We start from the raw sequence: 26,424 nt of genomic DNA on the forward strand, positions 1-26,424 counted from the left end.
CCAACCAACACAAAAATACCCAGGAGCCTGCACACATGCAAATTGTTTCATAATTTTGTTGGCTGGAAGAGAAAACAAAAGTGTGTGTAGCAACAGAAAACAATTAGCCCAATCAAGGGTGACAGAAGGTAATTAGAGTTGGAGAAAAAAAAAAGGTTAGGGGACACGAACAGCTACTTCATTAATCTGTATTCTGCTGTGGGGAACACACACACACACACACACACACACACACACACACACACACACACACACACACACACACACACACACACACACACACACACACACACACACACACACACACACACACACACACACACACACACACAATTTTGTTTTTTTCTTTGTTTAAATTATTTTGGATTCTTTTTGCACGGCAGCATAAAAAAACGGTGCTTTAGAAATTTTTGTCGTATTTGTTGAAATTGTCTTTACACCTAAACAATCAGTGCATAAAATGTTCTGAGAAAATTATGAAAATAATCTGGTGTCGGTGGCTGTCGCAGACCTGTAGCCTGTCCAATTGTCCCAATGGAAATTATTGGAGGGCTTACCTGTCTGTCTACTCACCTACCCGCGTGCACTCTGCCCGGGCACTCAATGAGCATGACTGGAGCCTTCAGAAAGGCTAGGCAGGCCTATTGTTAAAGCTAGCGAGCTAGTCAAGGGTTTGCAGGAGTGGCTTAGGATCAACCTGAAGTTAGTACATCCTGAAGGGATGGATGGGACTTTTCGGCTGAATACTATCGAAAATCAAAATTACCCTGGCTGGTTTCCATAATTTAACTACGCTACCTTTAAGTCAAGTTAAGGTGCATTGGCAGATGCAGTACATGTTTTACTAGCTTTGCGCCGATTTCAATAAGCTCCCTTTCATGTTGATAATGTGTGCAAATGGAATTAGCTTTCACACATTTAACACACTTGAGAGCGGTTAGTACAATCTTGTGAATAGTAATTAGTTTATCTTTAGTTTAACTGCGATTACTTTCATACATATTTACGACTGAACTAAAATACTTTCAAATGTAAATACTGTAATACAATCTGCATTCTCCCAATTGCCGCATCCCAAGGATGGGCCAAAGTATCTCGTGGCTTTGATTGGACGTTCAATGATCAAGCCATTAATGCAAAACAAGCATTCCAACCCAGATTGGAATACACACACAGTCAGTGTGTGTGTGTCTGTGATCCAGCAGTCCTGCTACGCTATAGAATAACTGATTGGGGAGGACGTAACCGAGCCTGGGCCGACAACAAAAAGCTGAAGGTTTCGGTACAGGACATTGGATGAAGCATTCAGAGGGGGACTTCAACAAGGGCATTCTAGAGTAGCCAGCCTACACTGTATTTATTGTAACACTATTACCGAGAATATGAGCGTCCGGACCAGTAGTTTCCGATGGTCGTCGCTCCGGGAAAAGTTTGCTAATGCTGGCAGAGAATGTGTTCGCTGACCGACAATTATGAACTTACAGATCGCGGCCTCCAGCAATATGATTGCTTGCCCCACATATAGGTGAAAGGTGTGCGATTTGGTCTTTAGACTGTTAGGGACTAGTATATCTTACCTCGGGGATCCATAAGGCACAGCTGACGTGGACCCACTTGGTCCCGCTGCGGGTGGGCTTCAGCGCTCCCCCTCTCTTGGGGCAGAGGAGGCACTTGGGCTGGACACCCAGAGCGCAGGTCCGGCACAGCCAGTTCCCCTGGGGCACCTTCAGGATCCCATAGCAGGCCTGGGGGGGGGGGGGGGGGGGCAGAGGTTACCAACAATGCAGCACGATGGACTCATCTAGTTTGTACTAGTTGGTCATCAACTATATTCTATTGGTTTTCTAACTATTTTATAAAAAGAGAGGAACGCCAAGATCAGAGTAGCAATACTAGGGGTGGAACGGTTCACAAAGCTCAAGGTTTGGTTCACGTCACTGTTCTCAGTTTCGGTCAGTGCTTACGGTATATACATTTTTGGATATACATGTATATATAAAAAGGTTCTCCCCAAACAATGTTATAGTGGCGCTGGATAAACATGTAACATTTTAAATGGGGCTGTCACGACAAAGACATTTCATTTCTAATTGGTTTTATTGGAATAAGTCCTCGAATAGCTAAACGGCATTATCACATAAGTGTTGTGTGGGGGAAGTTAGTGTCTTTCAGATCCCCTCTCGGCGCTGGTGTTCGAGCGCTCAACGGAAACACGACCCTCGCAAGTTCCAATGAAGACACACCGCTTTGAATGTACGGCGGTACTTCAACCTCGGGGAACTCAAACTGGTCAAAGTGCATCAAAGGGCAGCTGAAACCGCCAGACCCCTGGAGCCAGCCAGACAGCAGACACCACCCAGTGGAGTCTGCAGTGTCCCAGCACTGAGTGTGACCCTCCCACAGGACTGAGGTCCTGCGGGAGGGTCACACTCAGTGCTGGGACACTGCGGACTCCACAGCCACGCCCCTCCAGCGCCGTCTCCTTCTCCGTTAATGGGAGCGCCACACCGGATCAAACTAAGACACTTGTCAGCCGGATTGATTGATCACTCGGTGGATAGTAAATGGATTTTGGGAGAGCGAGGGGTAATTAAACACTTCCTGGTTCAATTCCTTGTATCACATGTGCCCCTGAGCAGAGGCAGCGTGCCACGGGAGTGAGCTGGAGAAGGAATAATAGAAGGGTTTTAGTAGTAGTGGTAGTGTTAGTGGGAGGTAGTAGCAGCTATCCTATCCCATCACATTATTGTTATAACATAAGTGGTTCATAGAACAACCTGCCTTATTACTCCGTCAAAAGAGGAGTAGTAAGGAGTAGAATAATTCATATTAGTTATAATAAATGAACAATTATTCACCACTCCTATACTATTGTTATTCACTACTATTATAATGAGTTCTGAAAAGTTGGGGGATTCCTCCTTAACCGTGTCCGCCCAGCAGCAGCTGAAGGCCACACCTACCATTCTGATGCTGTGAAAACCCTGGCTCATTATGAAAAGAAATGGGTCTGCGCCGGGCAGATTTGCAGGCTTCTGCTCTGATTGGGAACACAAGGTAATCAGGAGGACGACATTGGGCCCTGAGGGGCTCTGCACTGAGCCAGATGACGCTGGCTAAATCCTCACCATATCTCCTAATGACTTCTTAAAACCCTCCACCTTTTTAGAGATGGTTTTATGGATTGTATCATCCGGTTTTGCATCCTTCTTTTGATTTCGGTTTTGTTTTGTTCTGCCACATTCATTCTGCTTTCTATTTGTTGATTTGTCGAGGAAAGATCAACATTTCTGTATTCTCTACGTGGCAAGAGGAGGACATATGCTGACATCCAGTGAGTGCGGAATATACCGACACGGTAAACCCTGAAACCACACATCCTGCATGTAGACAACGCACAAACGCATCCGCACACACACACACACACACACACACACACACAGGCGGGCCACCGCTGACCTGGTGGACGCAGATGTTGCACTTGTCGCAGAACACCATCTCGTTGCCGTCCTCGCCCTCGGGGGAGTGGCACACGTCGCACACCACGTCCTCGTCGTACTCGATGCCCAGGCCCTCCTCCGTCTCGATGGCCTGCTGCATCTTCTCCTGGCAGACGCTCTCCAGCTCCACCAGCACGCTCTCCATGGTCAGCTCGTCCAGCTCCGGCAGCGCTGCAGCCAAACGGAGGGAAGCACAGGGAGCTCACAAGGTGCTGAGCGAGGTTCAAACAGGGGCGACGGCAGTCCAGCAGATACAGTACACACAGCAGTGGATGCAGTGGCTGGTGTTACTGCGTGGATCATTTCGTATCACGTCCTGCAGTGTCCCTACTGCTTGCGGTCATTTCACTGTTTGTTAATCATGTGGGGTGCAGGCCAATGACACCTAGCCGCACGCACACACACACACACACACACACACACACACACACACACACACACACACACAGAGCTTCTGATGTAATGTGATGCAACCGTTTGTTATGGTGGTGTTTACTTCCAAGCAAAAACAAGAAAGGACACTCTAAGGATTCTCATCTGGCTATTATAGATAAGGGAGTAATTGTAAAATAGCATGCAACGCATCTCTTCCACCATCTCGATATGGGTCCGAAATAGCACTACCTATTAAGACTGAACTCAAAGCAATTGCCAGAGGCAGTAGAATACTGGAGGAGATGGGTTGAACATCAGATGTCTTCCACATAAAACAAAGAGCGGCCAACAGTGAAGGCACTAAGAGTATGCTTCAAACGGGTCTCTGGAAGAGCAGAGCTCCCTTGCTCCAGGTGTAAGGTAGCACATGGGATTAGACTCGGTTGATTACAGATAAGTCATCTGTAATGCTTCCAGTGTTTATTTTAAAACACATGACTGCAGATGAAGGCACATTGCTAACAGCGGGAAACAGTTTAATGGCAGAGGAAATGTACCGCAGAGTTTTACATAAACAAGTACTGCTCCAATAACTTGCTGGAGATGAGCAGCCTTTTACTATCTTTCTGTACGTCTGAATGCGCTGAGTCCGCTGCACTTTTACACACAATTTGCCTTCAAGAGCAAAGTGCCAGGTTGACACCAATGGTTAATCATGGTAGAAAAACGTAGGTGAAAAGTATGCAGAAAATGTAAGTAGAAACTATTGTCATTATGTGACACTTGCTTTCATAATGCAAAGCGCACGCGCAGAACAAAAGCTTGTGTTGAGAGCACTGAGCTGGAGACCAGCGAGGGAGGAAACCCTCTGACCAACAGGCACGATGGCTGTAACCTGAGAGATGTGTTGCATTTTTGAGAGCCAGGAGGGATGTTTAAAGGCTGTATCAGCGACGTTGGGTGACGTCACTTCTGTTGGTATTTGAAGCGAGATCCCAAACAAACAGAGCCCGCTCGCCCCTCCCTTCCATGTTCCGTGCATCCAGTAAAAACCATCATGAACGCAGCGCCAAACCCCACAACACCCACCCCCCTTGTCGGTGATTCTTTGGAATACTATTTATTTTGGTTTGAGTGGTTTGTGATTTGGTTTGAGTTTTTGAGTATGATCTCGGAGCATAGGCTGCCTACAGAGACACGTTTTTTTGACGGGCTGCTTATTGGGCGGGCAGCTAACGGATCGTAAGGAAAGAGAAGATGAAAGTGATCATTTAAGTTTCGGCCTAGAATCGCTGATACAACCTTTAATGGGTTTTAAGGTTTGAGTTTGGGTCCTCTTGGCCTCCACTCTAGCTGTATCGCTGGCCTAACCCTCAATATGTCAGGGTCAAGGTGGTGTTGGGTCTACACGTGAACGTTGAGTTCAGCTATAATTCTAAGTATAAAAAAGTACAACACACAAGTTGCACACCAAAACCTTTTTTAAACCTTAATTAAATAATCTAGTGAGATTTTGTGTCAATGTTAAAGAATAGGGAGTTAGTTCCAGCCTGCTGGTGGCTGGGAGACTGTGGAAACAGTACAGATTTGAGGAAGTCAAGTTGGACATTAACTGGCTGTGACATTTACATCATGTACCGCTAAACACAATGAAGAGAACAAGGCAGGAGGGAGTGTCCTGTTCAAACAGAGCTCCTCTACAAACTCGGGTGTGTCTGCGCATCTGCATGTACACCAGTGTGTGGGCGCACACGCACGCACACATGGAAAGTGTGCGCGCGTGCGTGTGTGTACAGTCTGTGAGTAAGCGTGCTGGCCAGGACTAGGGCTCTTTGTATTTGCTCATCTGACTTTGTTTGTCTGAGGGGAACAAAACGACAAAGGGCAAAGAACACACACACACACACACACACACACACACACACACACACACACACACACACACACACACACACACACACACACACACACACACACACACACACACACACACACACACACACACACACACACACACCTTTCAAACTGCACGCCTATGGAAAGGCAAAATAAGATGTCTCTGATTGGACAGGCAGGTGAAGGATAATCTCAAAAAATGAGTCACACACACAGAAACATCTCTTTGTTTACCTATGTTCAGTGTTTAGTTTCTTCATAGTTCTAAGAACAGAAACAAACTGGGCTGTGGATGCGCCAACAGTATGTATTTTACGTGTGTCTGTACATGTGTGTTTAATTCAAGGGCAACAACGATGATAAAGAGGCAGACAGACAAAAAGAGAGAGATATAGAGGGAGAGCATGTTCTTCATCATGTTTTGTGGGTGAATTATCTCAGCCCTGAAGAATGAAACAGGGGTAAAAGGTGTTAGGAGGTCAACATTTTGTTTACTTTACGCCATTTTATCTCACACACACACACACACACACACACACACACACACACACACACACACACACACACACACACACACACACACACACACACACACACACACACACACACACACACACACACACACACACACAATTGGGGGGGGGGGGGGGGGTGGAGTCGTACTGCACTGCCCAGAGCACCCTGTCCCAACACAGCCAGGCTATATGAAGACAACAGCCACACAATTAAGGAGATCCATAGAGAGAGTGTGTGTGTGTGTGCTGGACTTCACTGGTAATGGTAATTGCTAAGATCAAGTCTCTTCTTGTGCTTAATATCTGAAGTAATTAAAGTGGCTTTAGGAGTGAGAGGAGATATCAGAGACCGACAAACCTCTCTGAGGTGTGGATACATTCTTAAAAAAGGTCTCCATTATAACCGACTTGGTTTTTTCAACAAAAACCCACCAGTGCTTATCATCTAGTAAGGAAGGATCTATTAATATGTTAATCGTATGCCGTACACCCCTAGAAGCTACTCAAGCTATGCGCCAAACCCATAGACTTCAGCATCGATTTCTCAAAACACTAAATTGTACAGATTGTATAAAATCTATGATCTAAAAAAAGATTAACCACAGGAAAAAAACACATTTAAAAAAAGGTAGTGACTGCGTTTAGTTCCGAGAACTTCCTCTTAACACGTAGTCGAAAAAAGGCAACAAAACATCAATCCAAGTGCCAAGATCTATCACTATGGTTCTTCAGCGCCTGAAGACGCAGGTTGCTGTGTGGTAAACGTACCCATCTGTCTGAACTCCTGGTTCACCAGACCCAGCCAGGCCACGTCCAGCTCATCCAGGTCATACCGGCTGTACAGCTGGGCTGGAGGGGGTGGCGGGAGGGGGGTTCTCATCACCTTCATGACACTGCCCTCGCCCTCCTCGTCATCTTCCTCTTCGTCCCCCTCCTCATCCTCCTCCTCCTCGTCCTCCTCACAGGCAAACCGAGGGTGTGTCCGCCCTGACGGCCCGCAGAGAGAAGCCACGCCCATCTCTGGGAGGAGACTGGGGGAGAAAGAGAGAGAGAGAAGAATCATTGATGACATCTTTATCACAATTAACCTCCATAGTCAAATCCGACGTGAAGCTAAACGATGGAAGAGGCACATGAACGGCCAGCAGGGGTTTAGAAGACTTTATTAGTTGAGGATTTGTTCTGTTTAAAACAAACATGGGAGTTATTTTAACAAAATAGTTTATTTTGAATTTCTACACTTATTATTATGGTCCGGTGGCATAAGGAAACCTCACTATCCTAATTATTTTTAGGCAGCTGTATCCTTACTTTTCAAACTAAATGACTCTTTTTCTGTTCTACGCCTCAAAGGCCCATAGTCAGCTCTATCAATGTTGTTGATGTTCTGGTGTAGTGAATTTATGATTTGGTATCGAACTCGGACTCGTAATCAAACAGAGGCCTTCAAAACAGACACGCGCAATGTATTTGCGTGTGTGAGACAGGAGCTAAAACCGGTCTTCTTTGACAGAGGCTTAAAGCGGGTCTGCAACAATGAACAGTGTGCGAATAATAAGTTGCATTTTTAACATTAAAGCATGCAAACCTAATCTAGCAGTACCCCCAAATTAAATTATTAGACACGATAAGTGCAAAATATGAATGCTTTAAGTTTCTTGGATACTTATAGTGTAACCAACAATGTGCGGTGCATTTCAACTACAACATCTCAATGACGGTACGAGCTTAAAATAACCATGACACAATAATTTTGCCCTGGGTCGTAACCATGGAGACAACACCTCTCACCTCCTTCCTAGAAGTACAGCCCAAAACACTTGTTTTTGAATCTCAGTGTTTGAATGCAGAGGGTTTACTTGCACTAAAATAGAAACAAAAACGTGTTCTTTGAAAATGACCTATTGGGCTTCATCTCAGCAGAGACATGTGAAAACTGTGGCCTCCTCAACAAGCAACCTGCTTCAGATGAGTACAAGTCTCCGGTTCATCCAGTACCAGCGCTTCAGGCAGTCCGTCTGATTGTTCTGTGATGCAACTATAATATCACATTTAACATTGCTGATGTGGTTGTCTACCGAGCATACAACCACTACATCAAGACAACCAGGGTCTGCAGCAGGGCAGAGTTCATGCAGATCCCAGGTTCATATTATCGGAGGGACGTCCGTTCAGGGTCATGACCCCGCTGCTGGGAAGACATGATTTAAAGTTACACCGTTGACAACCCCACTGAAGCACATTGAGTCTTGGGCTTGAGGAGGGTGACAGATAGTTTGGTCCCTGAACCCTCGGGCATTACTGCAAACAACATCCGGAAATGGGGTCAGGAACTTTGCTTGACCTTCTGAAAGCAATTCAATTCCACAAAGAGACACACACACACACACGCAGAACAATGTGCGTTCTCACACACAGACACACAGATTCTCACTCTCACATGTAACATTGTGTGTTCTCTCCAACACACACACACACACACACACACACACACACACACACACACACACACACACACACACACACACACACACACACACACCTGACCCTTTTATGAAAAGGGGAAGGTGATGTGCTGGATCATGTGAATGAGAGCCTCTTTAAACAGACCTTTGAAACAAACATTGAAAACTTGCTTAATTTAAAAACATAAACCAGACAAGGGACTTGTTCAAATAAAAATAATTCCAAAAACACTTTGAGAAGACTTTGAAAAACTTTGAGAAGATTACCAGCGAGCGCGTTTGCTATTGTATTGCCTCTCAAATAATCAAGTGTTGGTATTTTGTTACACTCGGTGTCGACGTCAAAATGAATTCTGAATGATTTAAATATTGATACGAATGACGATATGGTAAAATGAGATTAAACACAAATGCATGGCCTCACAGACGATGTAAACTATCAGGTACCTTCTAACTCCAGGCTTCAGGTAGGAGTGTACATGTGCTCTGGAGGGAAGGTTCTGAATCCACATGTGCTCAGCCCCCCCGCCCCCCTCTCCTGATATTTATCAGGAGAGCTCAGCAAGGCTCCGGCCTCATAAAATTAACCGCAAAATAACAACAACAAACAAACAACATCCCCTCTGTGGGATAAGATGTTTTTTTACAAGGGTTTATTACTAGGATGTTACTCTGGTGAGCCATGCGGAAACTATTCCAGATAGCAACCCCAAATGTATGGCTCAAAATAAGAGGAAAGGATGTAAAGGATATAAAGATGAGGCAATTAGGAGACGTGAGATAAATAAGGAAAAATAAAACTTGTTCTTCACAACATATTCAACACATCTTTGTGTCATCAACTGTGTGTGTGTGTGTGTGTGTGTGTGTGTGTGTGTGTGTGTGTGTGTGTGTGTGTGTGTGTGTGTGTGTGTGTGTGTGTGTGTGTGTGTGTGTGTGTGTGTGTGTGTGTGTGTTTATGTGAGTGAGTGTGAGTGTGTGTTTGTGTGTGTACTTGCTTGACAAATCAGTGGGACAGTGCTGCAGCTCCAGTTGTAACTAGGTCAAGTATCTAGTAAATAAATAAATCATTAGGTTCACAACCAAAGCAAACCAAACAAGCATATTCAACAATCTCTGTGTTCTTTGAGTGTTCAAATGGATTACAATGCGTGACAATCTAATATTAACATACTGAATGAGGTTATGCGTGCCACAAATAAAAACAAACAAGTGGAGAGATATGAAGCCTGAGACGCAGACAGGAAAGCCCGCAGACAGACCAACACAGACGGATCATTATTTTGACACTACTGTTCTGACCTAATAATTCAGACTCCCCGCCCCCCCGGCCCCATAAATCTCTGTTTCCTCCTACCCTCCTAACGCTGCACACTGTACAGCCGGGGGCTGGACGGGCCGGCGCTCGCTGACACCAAGACCTTTTCTTTCCTTTTTTCCCTTCTCGGCTGGGCACCGAGACGTTTAGCTGCTCGGTCTGGCCGCGCCGGCCTGCCCAGCGGAAACCTCTTGTGTAAACAGCCATTTAACTCTGAGGCACTATGTAAAACATTACGGATGCTCCACGGACGGCAGAGGAGCAGGAGGCCCTTAAAACGAGCGATAGTATCCATCTCATTAATAGGCTTGCAAGCTTTACGATATATGCTCTACCCTACTGATATCTCAAAACAACATGCACCCATCTTCAGTGACATTGCATTATCGAGTTAGTGTTTATTTCTGATACCTAACCAACTTTCAAAATGATGTGTGACGCGCGCGCGCGCGCACACACACACACACACACACACACACACACACACACACACACACACACACACACACACACACACACACACACACACACACACACACACACACACAGACACACACACACACACACACACACACACACACACACACACACTGAAATGAATGCAAAAGTTTCCCTGCATACCAACAATGGATTTCCCAAAAGCAAGCGGCTAGACAAATCCCCTCGCCTTGGACAGAAGTACATGTGTGTGGGTTTGTGTGCACAGAAACACGCACACACCATTCCTTTCACACTTATGGATTAGAATTTGATACTCTATGCGCCACACCATGGTCTCACAATTGGCCCCTTGTGTGTGTGTGTGTGTGTGTGTGTGTGTGAGGGGGATCTTTTTTTTTGCCTCATTCTTGACATACCTCTTGTCAGTAAGAGATCAAGAATTCCCGCTTTTCCATGTAATCCCTCCAGCTTTCCCACCAGTGTGTGGGGTTTTGGTTTGAGGGTTTAGCCCCCCATCCCAAGTTCACCCAGTTAACAGAAATGAGTCAGACAACAAAGGGGTGTGTCTGTCTGTCTATCTGGGTAACCATTAATCAGTTTATGAATTTCGATACAATATGTTTTTACTAGTGCTGTCAGTTAAACGCGTTATTAACGGCGTTAACGCAAACAAATTTTAACAGCGTTAATTTTTTTATCGCACGATTAACGCAATTCTTATTTTTTTTCTATTTTTTTTCAAAACAAAGAAGCAGTAGCCTGACTGTTATGTTCAAGGCAGTATGTTTGTATGTTCATCGTTTAATTGCACTATAGGCTTTTATTTTGTATCGTCTTTTATTTTGTATTTTGTATCAAGGGATATTTAGCATAGAAAAAACATTTGCGATTAATCGCGATTGCTCGCGATTAATCGTGAGTTAACCATGGCATTAATGCGATTAATCGCGATTAAATATTTGAATCGCTTGACAGCACTAGTTTTTACCAAGAATGGAGGGTTGGATCATTACAAAAACTTGCCACAATATATGTTTTAATATTTATAATATAAATGTATTGACATGTCCTCAGCTGGGGGCTGTATGTGCGTCTGCGTGTGCATGTATCAACTATGGGTTAATGAAACCTTTACAAATGTATTGTAGTTTTGATACAGTGAGCTGGCTTTTTTTTCCCTGGTAAAAAATGCTAGTGTAGTCTGCCCTGGAATGCCAGGCTTGTTCTCATGGATACAAGCCTTGCAGACAGGCTACGGGACAAAGCAGAGGCACACACGCACTTAAATCTACACTAGCAACATGGTCGTCTCAGCCTTAAGTTTTCTCACTTTCAAGTAAAAAAATAAAGTGTTTCTTCATTCTCTATTTTCCAATGGTTAGTTGTGAGAAGCAGATGTTGGAGATGAAAGGGCCGAGAGGAGAGAGGCAGATAGAGCATGATATGAGGTGATAGAGAAACAAAGGAGTAGTGGGGACAGACAGAATGAGATGTTTGTTTGACACCCAATAGCTTTGGCACAGTTTGCACTACATCTTTTTATTTCACTCTCTTGATCTTCTACGTGCACGGGAGCAGTCGAAAGTTTCCCGGACCGTTTGGGACAGAGAATCGTCACACTTTCTTTCCGGGCAGACTACATTGACATGGATTTTGGATCAAACTCATCAGCATCGTTTTCAAGCCTTAAGAGGCTTTCTGTTCTTAAAGGCACTCTGTGTAATAGAGGTTATAGTGAGTGAGCAGAAAGGAGCACAAGAGAGCCAGATTTTGAAACTAAACAACCCAAAAAACATCCCCACCATCACTGCCCCACCCACACTGTGATCCATTTCATGCACCCGTGATTGACAGGCAAGATGATTCCAGGATCACAGAAGAGATGCCCTGATTGGTCAGAAATGACCCAGGAGCGTTCTGAAATCTAAACAGACTCATACTGAGGCAAGAACAGTCAACTCCAATCAGCCTGGCAAATTTCACTCACCAATAGCTGACCGATGGCAATGGCATTTTTAACAAATGACACCGAAATAATAGTGCTTAAATCCTTTTGTTGGGGTGTGTTTATCTACTTACTAAGTCAGTAATCATTTTTGATTGGTGATTGCAACCGGCGTATATTTTACACTTGGCATTGGAATTTCGAACCACAGAAATGGCGGCCGGTGACGGCTCGCACAGGGCAGGTGTCAAACACATAATGCCCATGGTGTCAGGATGCACAAAGTCAAAAGTCTTATTTGCAGGTTAAGGTTTCCCGTTATTTGTTGTATGGTGCTACGGAACGCACAGAAACACATTTTTACAAAAGTTACACTTTTTGACTAGAATTAGGACCTGTGTGCCCGCTGCTGGAGCCACGGTTTTCAGGAGCAGGTCAACGAGCCCCAACCCACCTGGTTTACCCAGGCTGGAGCCACGGCGTTCAGCAGGAGACCCTACCTGGAGGGAGCGCACGGCTGCTTCCACTTTATCATGAGAGGGTGCTGACCCCGACCATGTCGCTCCTCTCAACTCACCACCCTCGAGGCAGGGACAGTGAAAACGCGTTAGAAAGAGAATGATCCAGTAGAGGATCCAACAGAGAGTGAGAGATCCGGCTGCTACACGGAGAGAGAGAAAGAAAGAAAGAAAGAGAGATATGAAAAAAGATGAAAATGAGAGCAAAGTGAGACAAGGCAGAGGGACAGGAAGAGTGAGATAAAGAGTGAAAGAGCGGTTGGGAGATAACAGAACAGCAAGGCGGGGTTTGCTCAACGTTTTGTGTTTCCATAATCAGCATCAGTGCTGATCAGCAGATGAATATCTCCGTCCTGAAGTCAACACATTTTGCGGATAAATACACACACACGCTCAGCATCCTAGCTCCAGAGCAAGTGTGTTATAATGATGCCCCCCTGCTCTGGGCCACAGAGCTGTGTCGCCAGGGGCCTCCCCACTAGCAATTAGACGTTTTGCTTAGCCCGGTTTTTAAGACTCATTTATTATCATTTTCCCTTTCTGCTGCATCATCATTCACCCCAAGTTCCACCTGAATATACAATGTGGAACAAAATTCTGTTAAACAAACAAGAAAAACTACAAGAAAATGAAATAAAACAAAGAGGCTCCCTGCTCTTCTCCAAGCAAGACAAATGTACTGGCAGACAGACGGACAGGAAGACGGACACGCCGATCAGTCATGTCCTGCCAACAAGAAAAGGTTCAATACGAACTGTCTCCAGGGGCATTAGAGAACTGCCTTAACCACGTTTGGGAGTTCAAACAAAGGCTTGGGGAAGACTTTCCCCAGCAACGCAAGATTTAGCCCAGCATTACGGGTAGTTCCGACCCAGCAATCTGATTGATCAACTGGACATTTAGATTGTGATCCAATCAGCATAGCAACTGACCTAGCCGTGCCAAAAATGAAAAATGTTCTCCGTCGTTGATTACTGCTTGATTTGTTAAAAATAATTGGTCAAAAAACGCATGCAATTTGAGGACTTGGGAGCAAAATCTTTGCCTGGAAACCAGAGGAAACTGCGAGCTCATGTCATATTGTGGGGTATGAATCCGGCCACTGTTCTGTTCGGACAGATTTCTAGAAGAACTGGCCCCGGGTCGGGCAAATAACAGCTGTGCATCGTATATTGCGCGTGCTTAATACGATGATTGCGCAGAAAAGCACTGTTGTGGCGTCATAAACAACCAAGATGGCTGCGCTGATTGAAAATGGTCTGAGAGTTCCTGACTAATATCTTTGCGAATTGGTCTGTTGATGGGAAACTAGCAAAATCCATCCATTGAGAAAAAACATTCCATTCATACTGCATGTGTACTGTGTCTACTATTTCCACCTTCAAATGTCTACAAAGGACTGGACCTATTTTATCTTGTCTGTGGAGTTCTGTGTACCGGCATTATCCAAATTGTTTATTAACAGTAACACTACGTTACATCTGGAACATGTCAATGGCTTTATATGCCCATCCGGGTGGTAGAAATCACCTTCTAGCCTATACCTTTATGCAAATACTTTATACATTTAGGTTATTAGCTTTTGTAGCTTCCATATTTTATAGTTTTTTCGTATGAAGATCTTCATAAAAGATACCTTATTTAATATCCATGAGTTCACTATAATATAACACACTTCTCATTCAACATTGTGAATTCATTTTGTGAACTTCTAACTACAAATGACCCCTGCTGCTCCCCTCTCTCTCTCCCACACACTGAAACAACACCCGAGCCCACCACATCCCCTACACACCCACCTCGAAACCAACACACACACACACACTCACACACACACACACACACACACACCTGGCCTGTGGTTAGTATTAAAAACTCGGTGGAGTTGGTTGTAAAAAGCAGGATGTGGAGGAATGGAAGTCTGAAGCCTGGGGGAGGGGGAGAGGGAGAGGCCAAGGAGGAAAGGTAGAATATTATGGGTGGTATGGCTCCTCTCAGTGTGCTCTGTACCCACCGACCCTCCTACCCTCACACTGAGCACAACAAACACAGCACAGTACTGCCACCAGGAATCCTGCCACCAAAACATAAACCGGCTGACCACCCAACCCCCCCACACCTGTTGAAATAACTGATAACCCTACTGTTATTCTGCTAGAGCAAGCTGCAGGGATTAACCAGCACACACACACACACACACACACACACACACACAAGATCCATGGCTGCCTACTACAGACAGTGTAGCACATACTACACAATTGCTTTCTCCCGGTGTGTGGTTCAGAACCAACAGCAGGTAAATGTATTGACCTACTTTGGATAGACATTGACACAACATGTGATCTCCGACAGCTAGCTTAGTACAAAGTGTTGAAGTGATTGAATTAACAGGGAAATAAACTATAAGTGGAGCCAATCCATTTCAATACATGAAAAGATAAAGGATTTCATTGTATCAGTGGGGTATTCTTCCAACCATACACAAATACTAGAGTGTTTGAGGTGGGTATCTCTTGTCGATCGATACCAGACATTTTCAAAAGTACAACAGCAAGAAGAATCGTGAGATACCGAGCAGCAGTTTGGCTCATACCCTGGGTCTGGAAACAAAGGGCATGGAGATCAAACTTTTTAGGATTTTAATGAAATACCTCCAGGGTTACTCAGTTATTTATGGTTTTCAGTATCAAATCCAAACTTGCCAACACATCTAGGTAAGGCAAGAAGACACCGCAGGGGAGGTCAAAGTCGTGGGAGGAGTATTGGTTTTTTGGATCATTCTGTACTGCTTTGTATGTACTGCATGCTTATTGGTTGCAGTGGGCACCTACAAATGCAATGGTCTTCTTAAGAGTGTAGCCACCTTTGGGTTTACATGCAGTCTGCGTTCATACCGTCTAGGAGCTGAAACAAGTCCTGTTGGACCCTGGCCTCAGCCCAAAGCTATTAGTCAAAAGCGGACAATAAGTGCCGAGCATTGCTGATATCAATATGTACAACATCTGCCAAAATGCTCAAACCCATGGACCTTTAGTGTGCGACAGAAAAACACTTACACACACTTACACACTTACACACACACACACACACACACACACACACACACACACACACACACACACACACACACACACACACACACACACACACACACACAGACACGCAGACACACACGCAAAATACAAAATCACATTCCCACCCTATTCTCTGCATTCCTCAGCTGTCTGACACACTTCCAGTAAGCCCACAAACAGACCCGGTCCCCCCACCCCCTCTCACCACCACGGCCGCTGATCCAGACAACAGGGCCTGTAGAAAACATGTTCACCCTGGCCCTGCTCCACCACAACACACCAACACACATACACACCGACACAACAACACTGAATGACACAGAGGAAAAGTATGCATTTAAAATTGTAGTAAAAATAAAATACTGAATCATTGAAGTGTTCACACCAACACACAAACCCTGAATGATGTTCAGAGGAAGAGTATGTATTAAAAATAAGATACTGAATTATTAATTGTAAGTGCTTACAGCTCAAAAGATGGCAGATCAAACCTTTTTTATGAAAGAGTTTGGGGATATTAACTTTGGTTTTATTGCCTTTAGTTATAAGTGGGAATTTAGTTCTTAGCCCTCAAACGTTCCCTCAAACGAACGATTCAAGGCTAAATGAAAGTTTTCGAATATTTTATGCGCCAATAAAAAATTAACATAATAACAGGTGGATGGAATTGCACCTCATATCATGTGCAAATTGCCACCATGTATTTCTGAAATAAACTTGCAAGAAATACCCCAAAACTCCAATCTAATACACAGCCTAAATATCAATGAGAGCTGTCTGCGAGAGCTTCCACCAGAAACCAAAAGTCAGCTGAATCTGTATCAGTTTGACTGTTTCCACCAAGGTTAACAGAGGTGAACTACTCCACAATTTAACTCGCCACATGGCATTATCTACAGCGGTTTTGGCTGTCGAGTCGACCCATCTAATGGTTAGACAGCAAGGTAACCGTACGGTACTTTCGGACAATTCATTAGAATGAGGTGACATAATGTTATCAAATGGGGACTGAACATTACGTCAATAAAACTTGAATACATTAAAACGTCCATGAACATAATTTCTGCCTGAGTCACATCGGTAGATATTCAATGGCAATTGTGGAGTAGACAACAACTCCCATAGTTGTTTTAGTTCAATGTCAATAAACTATGTCTTTTTGGATTGTTTTTATTGAGAGACCCCTAGCGACAGCCATTACGTTTTAAACCTTAAGAAATCGGTTGGTAGACCTTGCTAATATAAAATTGTTTAGTTCTAATTTTGCAAAGAAACCATGGACCTTGTACTGATAACCAATTTAAACTGCTTTCAAGGAACTGTTTTGCCGGTTCTTCTATTTTTGTTGTACAGCTCAAAGCCCCCGACAGATGCTTCAGTTAGCCGGGACAGACGCAACATAATGTTTGCGTCCAAAATAGAATTGCGCTACATGTGCCTTACTCCGTTCAAACAATGCAAATCCTTTTCTTATTTTGGTGGTGATTCACATATCAACCAAAATTTGACAAATATTTTGGCTAATTGTTGCTTTTATTATTAAAATAATTATTGTCTGTAAAGATGTGAGTGACTGCCCACCGACACGGCACAACTGCTAGCAACACACTAGTGAGGTTCATTGACATGCAAGGTTTGTCAGCCAAAGCTGTAATTCTATCAGCTTGACAGATAAAACCGCTCCATTAGCGAGACATTTACACAAACAGCATCCATAGATTTGTTTTCATGCATGTGTGAGTTGGTGCAGTGTGGTAGACACTAAACTATCTCCGTGTCCCTCTCACTCCCAGGGGAGCAATAGTCCTGGTAGTGTTCCACTTAGTCATATCTGTTTACTCCTCACCCTGGGCCTCCTTCAGGTCCTCAGTGGATGATACATCCATTTAATCTTTCAGCCGTTTGCCTCCTTCATGCCTGGTTCCCTTTCCCCCCCTTCTAGTTCTTACTGCCAAAGTCCTTCTGAGAGAATTTTTGAAAATTTTTGAAATACCCACCATCTCCATCAAAATGCTTGAGGGTTGTTTTGCCGAGCCGCGGTCTCAGCCAAGGGTCAGCTCCATTCCTTCAAATCCAATCAGACACTTTTTGCTTGGCGCTATGCACGTCTCCAGAATCCATTTAAGACCTCATTCCATCTGGCCGTCTTTCACTCATCCATCCTTTGTATGAATCCATCAACACCTCTGTTCAATTCATCCACCCATCCATTGTATTAATTCCTCCAGTACCCCCCCCTAACCCTACCCCCCCCCCCCCAGTATGCCTTCACCCATCCATTAAACCTGGAAGAGGAGGACTGCAGGGAGAGCAGATGGCAGAGCTAATGCTTTGTTTTCATTTCAAACAGGATGAAATTCTCTCCCTAATCATCATCAAACTCATCATTATAATCAATGGCTTTACTGCCGTTTGGGATGGCAACCGGGTAGAAAGAGAGCCGGGGAAGATGTGCGGAGAATACGCAGTTGGATGATTCTAGAGACGATTATCTCCGACCCATCTGTAGTCTGTGTTTTTTCAAATAACTTTTTGGTATCCTCCGCTCGCCTGGAACCTCAACAGGTGATACAGAGAAAAAGGAACAGGTACCAGGTAGTATCAATCCTTTCTCAAATGGAAAACTAAAACAGACGAGGACAGCCGAGAATAGTTCAGCAGTAACATGTGATGGAAAAGAGCCTTAAGAGAGCATGGGTCAGCCACTTAAAAAAGGTAAATGGTGGGAGATCAGAGAACTGAAATAGAAGTAGAGAAGACAGATGTTGCTTTAGACGGAATGACAATTCCCAAATGAGCAACAACAATGATGCATTGTATGTACTGTAGTGGGCTAGACTACAGTAAATACAGTCAGACTCACACAAAGCCACAGTCTCACAAAGACTTATTCACAGCTAAACAAAGACGCACATAAACAACACTCATCCAAAAATAGTGTCAGGACGGCCATTTATCCAGAAAGCCATCAAGGCTGGGACTAGCAGGTAAACTATAAAAATCTCATCACATGCTTTGGTTCTCTAGTTTTTTTGTATATTCTTCGGCTCTGTACTGCTTCTTGAGTGTCTGGGCTTGGTTGGACCTCATCCCAGTTTTCCCATGTAACATTACAATACGGTTTGCTTTTTGCTGTTGAAAACTTGCAAACATCAATTGGTTTCCTGTTATTGGCCAGAAATTGCAACGGCTCCTAGGAAGGCAGTGTAGTAGATGTCATGGCAAGAGAAAGTTATGATGTTAACTACATATTCTAATAAGGGCTGTGCCAATTATTATTTTAATTTTATTTCTTTAATGGTCTGACTGACAGTAAACGTTGGTCACCAGAAACTAAAAGAAATAACCCAAAGATTACTGTGTCAAACTCCTCATCCCTCCTTTTCTCAAAGTAAGCGCACTTAGATCACACGTTACACTCACCGTAACAGAACAGGAGGGGGGAGAGCTATTATAATATATTGGGCCTGTTGATTATCAATGCAAGTTATGATAGGAGCAGGCCTCACTCAATGTGTATTTTCCAAATTGCCTGCTCCCCCCCCCCCAATCTACAAATGTGATCACTGAACAAATCAAAGAGAAATCCTTGTTTGTATTGCCCATCAAAGCCTGTAGGATATAACAAGCTGATTCAAATAGGCCCAGACTAGAGTCAGCCGGCTTCACCTGAACAGAGCGGTCACTTCTGCACAGCTTTGTGACCTTACAATCAAATTAGGACACTCCCCGGTCTATGCAGTGATAAAAAAAACGATGACTTCTGAAAGTAGCATTGACTGGTATAGTAGAGTATCCACTTGGCCTGGGGACTGAAGCTGTTTCTGGAATATGATGGTGCAGGTCCAAATGATTGGACTTAAATGCATCAAATACATGTCAATTGTGTCTTAAAGATCCAAACATGTATATTAGGGACAACACTCTCTCACAATCTGATCTTGTATTTAAACGGTGTCTGAATGATTTTGGAAATTGATATTTGCGCTGTTAGGCTTCCCCACCCTGAAGACGTTTCTCCCCAAACGTCCCCTGAGGAGGTGACTGGGTTTAGCAGGCTTCTGACTCAACCCCTTTGGAAGTGAACGGCCGACTCGGGTTCTGGCCCAGACCCAGTCTCTGTGGTAGGGGAGCCAGGCCGGCCAGCCAGCCAGTCACTGGTCTAGTTAGTGTGCTTCGTTCACTGAGCTCAGCCCTTTTGCCTGTCAGGACACTCGGCCAGAGAGGGACGCCTGCCTAGAGTGCGGTCTGAGGACGGACGCGGTGACACAGTCCAATCGGCATGGTGTGTTTTGGACCAACTGTTACACCACACGGTTTTAATGGCTCAGCCGTCCGTCCAGTCATTCACTGTTGTCGGTAACAGAGCCAAGCGAGCTTCCCCTGTGATGTGGTTCATGAAGCAACTGACCCAGAGCAGAAGCGCCTGGCTGATCTCGTGGGTTTTCTGTAAAAGGAGAAAAATCCTGATTTTCAACCCACAATTGATTGGGCTGACAGGCATCCGTTGGACCATTTAGCTGGTAACTTAAAAGACGCAACTCAGTCGATAAGTCCCTCGGCTAGCCAAAACAACCCTCGGCAAGTTGGCTTCACAGTCAATCAGATAATCAACCCTGCTATTATCTTCTGTACCAGATACGTGTGCACGTGTGTACATGTGTGAGGCTGTACAATATGGCCCTGATGAATTGGCCAACAAACAAGGACATCCAAGACTGCTCTGGATATACTGCCTAGTTCTATCCACTTTTCAGCACCCGCAAGAACGCATAACTCAAACCCCCTCTCTGCCCTCAGGATAAAAAGTTATTTCTTATGACAACATATTATTACTCTCTCTCAGAGTCTATAGGCCTGGGCACGGAGCCTTTTTGGGTCGTGACCCTCAGAGTTAAATAGGACATTTCTAATGTGTATTCAACTAGCCATCAATCTGGCAGGCAGCCAAAACACTGCGTTAGCTTGCTGCGGTCAGCTAGCGCACCCTTTGAACCCGAGTCGTCCACTTAGTTTCGTAGTGAACATCATCACAAAAGAGTGTATACTCAAACAGACAGGTTCTAGACGTTGGTATCTGATAACAATTGGATTGGAATTCCAACATTATTACCGTGGCATGCGTTTGCCCTGCCATAGCAATTCAACAAGGGCTGAATGTGATTCGGTACATTCGTTACTCCATGTACGTGCATGCCTTTGGGGTGCTCATCAGATAATCAGTTACAACACTCCCAGTAAGAGCGGTGGAGTGCATCATGCTCACCAACACAGTAGTGTAGGCGTTTCAGCACGGCCAGACAACCCGTCCACCACACCATGATGACTGAGCGTGTGGAGACATGGTGTTATCAAAGGCGGCCGGGTTGCTGGTTATCAGGCATACATCGAGTGCATGTGCAGAGCAGCCCGTTTGCGGCAGGGTTTTAAAGTCCATTACGAATGGAAACTATTAGTGTTCAAGCCCTGCTTGTACATCTGTGACATGGAGGATTCTTACTCATCTTATCTGATGGTGGGGCTTTCCGGAAGAACCCGCAGAGAATGCGATGCAAAACCGGTGCAAGGAGCTGTACTGTACTGCGTGCAACACTGTGGTGTCAGGAGACGCATGTACATATTGGAGCGCCTCAGAACTTTCATGCAACTTTTCTCTCATGTCCTCATTTCATCTTTCAAATGTCGCAGTTCATCGTTTCAGATTTTAGATGCTAGTTGCCAATGGGATTTTTTTTTTTTTTTTTTTCTGCAGACATTTGGCAACGCAGTGCTATTTTAAGAAACAATTAACATTACTGCATTCCATCATATTGTAGGGCAAACAAAAACCAAGGAGCCAGCTAATGATCCGATTAGCTACTGGGAATAGAGCTGAGAGTGGAGCACAGTGAAGTAGAGAGTATTGCATTTTCATAAGTGAATAGAATAGACATTTTTATTATTGTTACACAAAAATGTATTGTTGGAATCTTTATATCAATGTATTGATCTAATCTGTTTAACCAATACAGCCTGATGTTTCTAACATGATCATCTTCATGAAATGAGAGTTCACCTAACAAGAGTCAACCTGATCTCATTGTATCTGAAAGGCTCTCTGCTCTTCCCTTTCAAGATTGGAATGGTTACTCTGAAACTAAAGCACACCACAAACATTTCCTGCCGTCAAGTTCTCTACCGCGGCACAGACAAAGTTGGCAGAAAACAAAATATACCGGTATATTCTGTATACTACATGTCAGATATCAATTTCAAAAACCATTCCTAACCCTGCCTTGGGCTCTCCTCTATCCATTATTTTCTGTAGTGTGTGTGCATGCCATCTTTCTTCAGTTTTACCAAAGCTCTTCAGATTGCTTTAGTATACAGCCCCTGGTTCAGCGCTGATGGCCCTGTCCATGCTGAACCTTATCACTGGAGAGTAATACAGTTTCAACCCGTCTCATTCTGGGTTACTGTTTGCAATCAGCATGAATGATGGTCTCCAGGGACCAGAGTTCAGTTATAAAACAAAGAACCTACTGGGGTTTTTGGTTTTGTTCCCTTATTTGGCTCAGAAATAAGTCAATATCAAGTGTAGCAGCCCCAGGCCTGGAACAAGCCAGAGTGAGACTATTGTGTTGCATTGTGTTTATACAAATAGAGTTGACTTGACTTGAATATAGACATATCGTCACATTGAATTAGCTGTATGATTTCAATATAAACTTTTATCCCCTTGCGTTTATTTGCCAAGCATTGTGTCATTGTCGGAAGTCTATGAGGGCTGTACAATGCAACAACAACAAAAATATAGATGTTAGCTAAACCTGGAGAAAACTGCTGCAATAGCCAGGAGGGTAAAATTTTCTTAGGCTGGAGCGTTACCAAACATCATGTGCCAGAATGTAATACTGCAGTACCGAGAACTGATCTCAAAGACACAAAGTCCTTAGCTTTGTACAGAGCCCTACACAGCTCACCGCTCAGGATTAAGCAGAAATATCATTCCCTCCTCCATCTAATGCTTAGGAAGCGTTGTTTCCTTACAGAGTGAATGTCAGGTTGTGGCTGGTGTTGCGGTTTTGCATCCCAAAAGCTTGACACGATGCTAGGAAAGAAAAAACGAAGCATTGCCAGGTGATGAGGAGGACACAGGAGAGGAAAATGTAATCAAATAAATATGAAAATAGACAAAAGGAGGATTTCATGTTTGTTGACCCTGCTGCCATATGGCTGGTAGCGATGAGCCAATACATTCAAATAAGCCCCATCTTGGCTGTCTCGTTGAGAGCGAAAAGAGAGAAAGGAGAGAGACAGGAGAGAAGAGAGAGCGAGAAGAGTGTGCGAATGTCCCAATTGATCATAAAAAAAACTATAATCTCAATAAAAGAAAAACAGTTAGGGGAGCTGGAAAGAGTTGGTGTGTTGATAAAAGGTTACTATGCCTAAAAACAATGACAATAGATTCACTAAATACATTTTAATAAATTATGGTCTACAGATATCCCGTGACTTCAATTTCCCTCAAACCTCCGCTCGCATGCACACAGGACTGTTCCAAAGGGTCTTCAGAGAGCACGTAGCTGTTTTATCAGTGTGGGTAAACCCATTCAAAAAGGTCCATTGTCCAGTGTTCGCTTCGTCAGCGAGCTCTCGTTTCCTCCGTCTGAGGTTTGACAGGTGCTCTTTGGGTTAGGTAATCTGGTAGTGCCCTCTTCCTCTGCAGTGGAATAATGTCACAGAGAGAGCGAGAGAGAGAGAGAACTCCTCATGTATGTAATTATTTTCCATCCCTGAATCCTCACTGGGGACGGAGGCTGTGGACTAGCAGCCAGGGCCTTTATCCACTGTGTGCACAAACCCAGCGTTACACAACATCCTAATAACTTCCCTTTGGCCCTGGCCAGCCCTGGGAGAGACGGGCCGGGGGGAGGGATAGACAGAGAGAGAGAGGGGGAGGGAGAGGGGGGAGACTATCAGGCACACTCTGGCTGTGTCTTACTCACAAAGTGAGAAGGGGAGGAGAGGGAAAGGGTAGAAGGGATACACAGAGAGAGAGACAGACAGAGAGAGAGAAACAAAATGCAAAACAGTTAGAGCAATAGAGAGATAGAGCGATAAATGGGTAAGGGAATTATAGTGATAGACAAATGAACAGATTATCATTGCATGACAATCTGTTATACAATGCTTTGGCACTATAACAATGCATCATATGGCTGCCAATAAAGACAACTTGAAATTTGAGAGAGGGAGAAAGGAGTTCAGAGAGAACATATTTTGAGTGAGACAGAGAAAGAGAGAGAGAGGTGAGGGATAGAGGCACCGAAGAGAGATGGACAGGAGTAGAGAGAGGGAAGAGAGAAGAGAGGATTAGGGAGAGAGAGACAGGGGTTAAGGGACAGAAAACTTTTGAGATGTAGAAAGAATGATAGGACATACAAAGAAAGAGAATCACAGAAGGATGAATGAAGGGAGGGAGAGCAAGAGAGGGTTGGGGGGAGATACTGGGGTGGTCTGAGTCAGACAGACCCCGCAGCCTTTTTCCTCTCCAACCATTTTTGGATGATGATGTCATTATTCATATAAAAACACACGCCGCCAAGGAAAACTGTGTCTGAGCCTCAGGCTGAGAGGAGGGAGAGCGAGGGAGGGAGAGATAGACGGACAGAGAGGGGGGCAGAGAGGGGGAGACAGAGAGGGAGACCGAGACAGAGAGGGGGAGACAGAGACACAGAGAGGGAGAGACACAGAGTGAGAGACTGAGACAGAGAGGGAGAGAAAGAGTGTGAGAGACAGAGAGTGAGAGCGGGAGACAGAGGGACAGAAAGAGACAGACAGAGACAAAGAGACAGAGACGGAGAGATATAGAATGAGTTTCCATCCAAATGTATCGCACATTTTTACAGAATATCTGGATTCAATTTTCTCCAGCGCTACTTTCTGCCGGAAAACATGGAGAAGAAACGACCTGTTAATGTTCCCGTTTCCGGCAGCTATAAGTCTGTTTGTCTACCGGGACACACACAGAAATGTGATCTCCATCTCGTTGTTTTTTATAAAAAAAAAAAGAACCAGGTCACATTCATTATAAGTGGAAACGATACGATTTTGATTTGATCATTTGATTTGAAAATATGTAACCATACATCATAGGAGCCACGGGCAGCCAGGGGCCACAGCGAACACAGGCACAAACTCAACTTATGTGGGACCGTAAATGTTACCGATGCAGAAGAAGAGCAGCAACGAGATGGATGAGAGCGCTCCAGCATGAGAGCGCCAGTCCAACCTCAGTGGACAGAGCGCAGTGACGGAGAGCGCGCAGGACACCAGACATGGTTAGAACCTATAGTATGACAGCGATGAGCTCCTGGAAGAGTAGAGGCGATAGGCCCGTGTGCATACAGGTGGATCTTGATGTAACAAGCTTTTACGAGTAGAAAGAGCTCAGAAATAAGGGGGAATAGAGACGGTTGTGAGTAGTGATGATAAACAGCAAGAACTATCCAAGGAAAAAAACGAGCAAGATAAAGACTTGTTTAAGACTTAAAGCACAGACCAAAGAGGTTCAAGGGATAGCAATGGAAGATCGCAAGAGAGAAAGAGCGAGAAAGGTGATAAGCATAAGAAGATAGCAGCACCTGTCACAATCTCACATATTCCCACCCCTCTATCTCCTCGTTCATCCCATCTGTCTACTCATCTGTCTATTCATTTCCCCATCAGTTTATCAGTCATTATGCTATCGCACTCATGGCATTGGCATATACGCATCCATCCTTACAATCTCTGACAGTTTTCTCCTCTTCCTTTCCCCCACCTACGCAACCGCTCAGCTGAGTGTGCGTGCGTGCGTCTGTGTTTACATGCCGCTATTAACATGTCGCTATTAACATGTTGCATGTTTATGTGTGGACAACACTACGGCTGAACAGATACACATGGGCAGACCCAATGCAGATAGAGTTGGCTGCTTCCTGACTTATCTACCATCTATTTTAAGTCTTTACCGTATATCAGGTAGGTGGTTTTCACAATTCATGCAGGGCTAGATGGGAGAATTGCATGGAATATGCGTTTGTGTCATTACAAAATAAAAGCTAAACAGGTGATAACTGGGACTTGCAGTGAGTAATCCCTAGAGTCAATTAGACGTATTTTTAAAAGTTAAGTATTAGTTAATATATCATCGGTGTGATGTGGTAAGAGTTGAAAACCTTGGCAGGACAAAGGACATGAATCACTGCAAAAAGCACAACAGGATGGGCTGCCTTTTGTTTACGTTTAAAAATTCACGTGTGTGTGTGTGTGTGTGTGTGTGTGTGTGTGTGTGTGTGTGTGTGTGTGTGTGTGTGTGTGTGTGTGTGTGTGTGTGTGTGTGTGTGTGTG

General features: G+C 44.4%; 1 protein-coding gene across 1 annotated transcript in view; it reads right to left on the reverse strand.

The window, feature by feature from the left end:
- jade2 (jade family PHD finger 2) overlaps nt 1-26,424 on the reverse strand; it is a 120,622-nt gene that overhangs the window by 47,095 nt on the left and 47,103 nt on the right. Inside the window, exons 5-7 of the mRNA XM_056594812.1 lie at nt 7,055-7,317; nt 3,460-3,671; nt 1,578-1,745 (exon numbers count right to left, since the gene is read on the reverse strand). Of these exons, the coding sequence (XP_056450787.1) occupies nt 1,578-1,745; nt 3,460-3,671; nt 7,055-7,317 (643 nt within the window). The remainder of the gene's footprint in view (nt 1-1,577; nt 1,746-3,459; nt 3,672-7,054; nt 7,318-26,424) is intronic.

The sequence above is a fragment of the Gadus chalcogrammus genome, chromosome 7 (assembly GCF_026213295.1).
Source record: "Gadus chalcogrammus isolate NIFS_2021 chromosome 7, NIFS_Gcha_1.0, whole genome shotgun sequence".
In the NCBI taxonomy this organism is placed as follows: Eukaryota; Metazoa; Chordata; class Actinopteri; order Gadiformes; family Gadidae; genus Gadus; species Gadus chalcogrammus.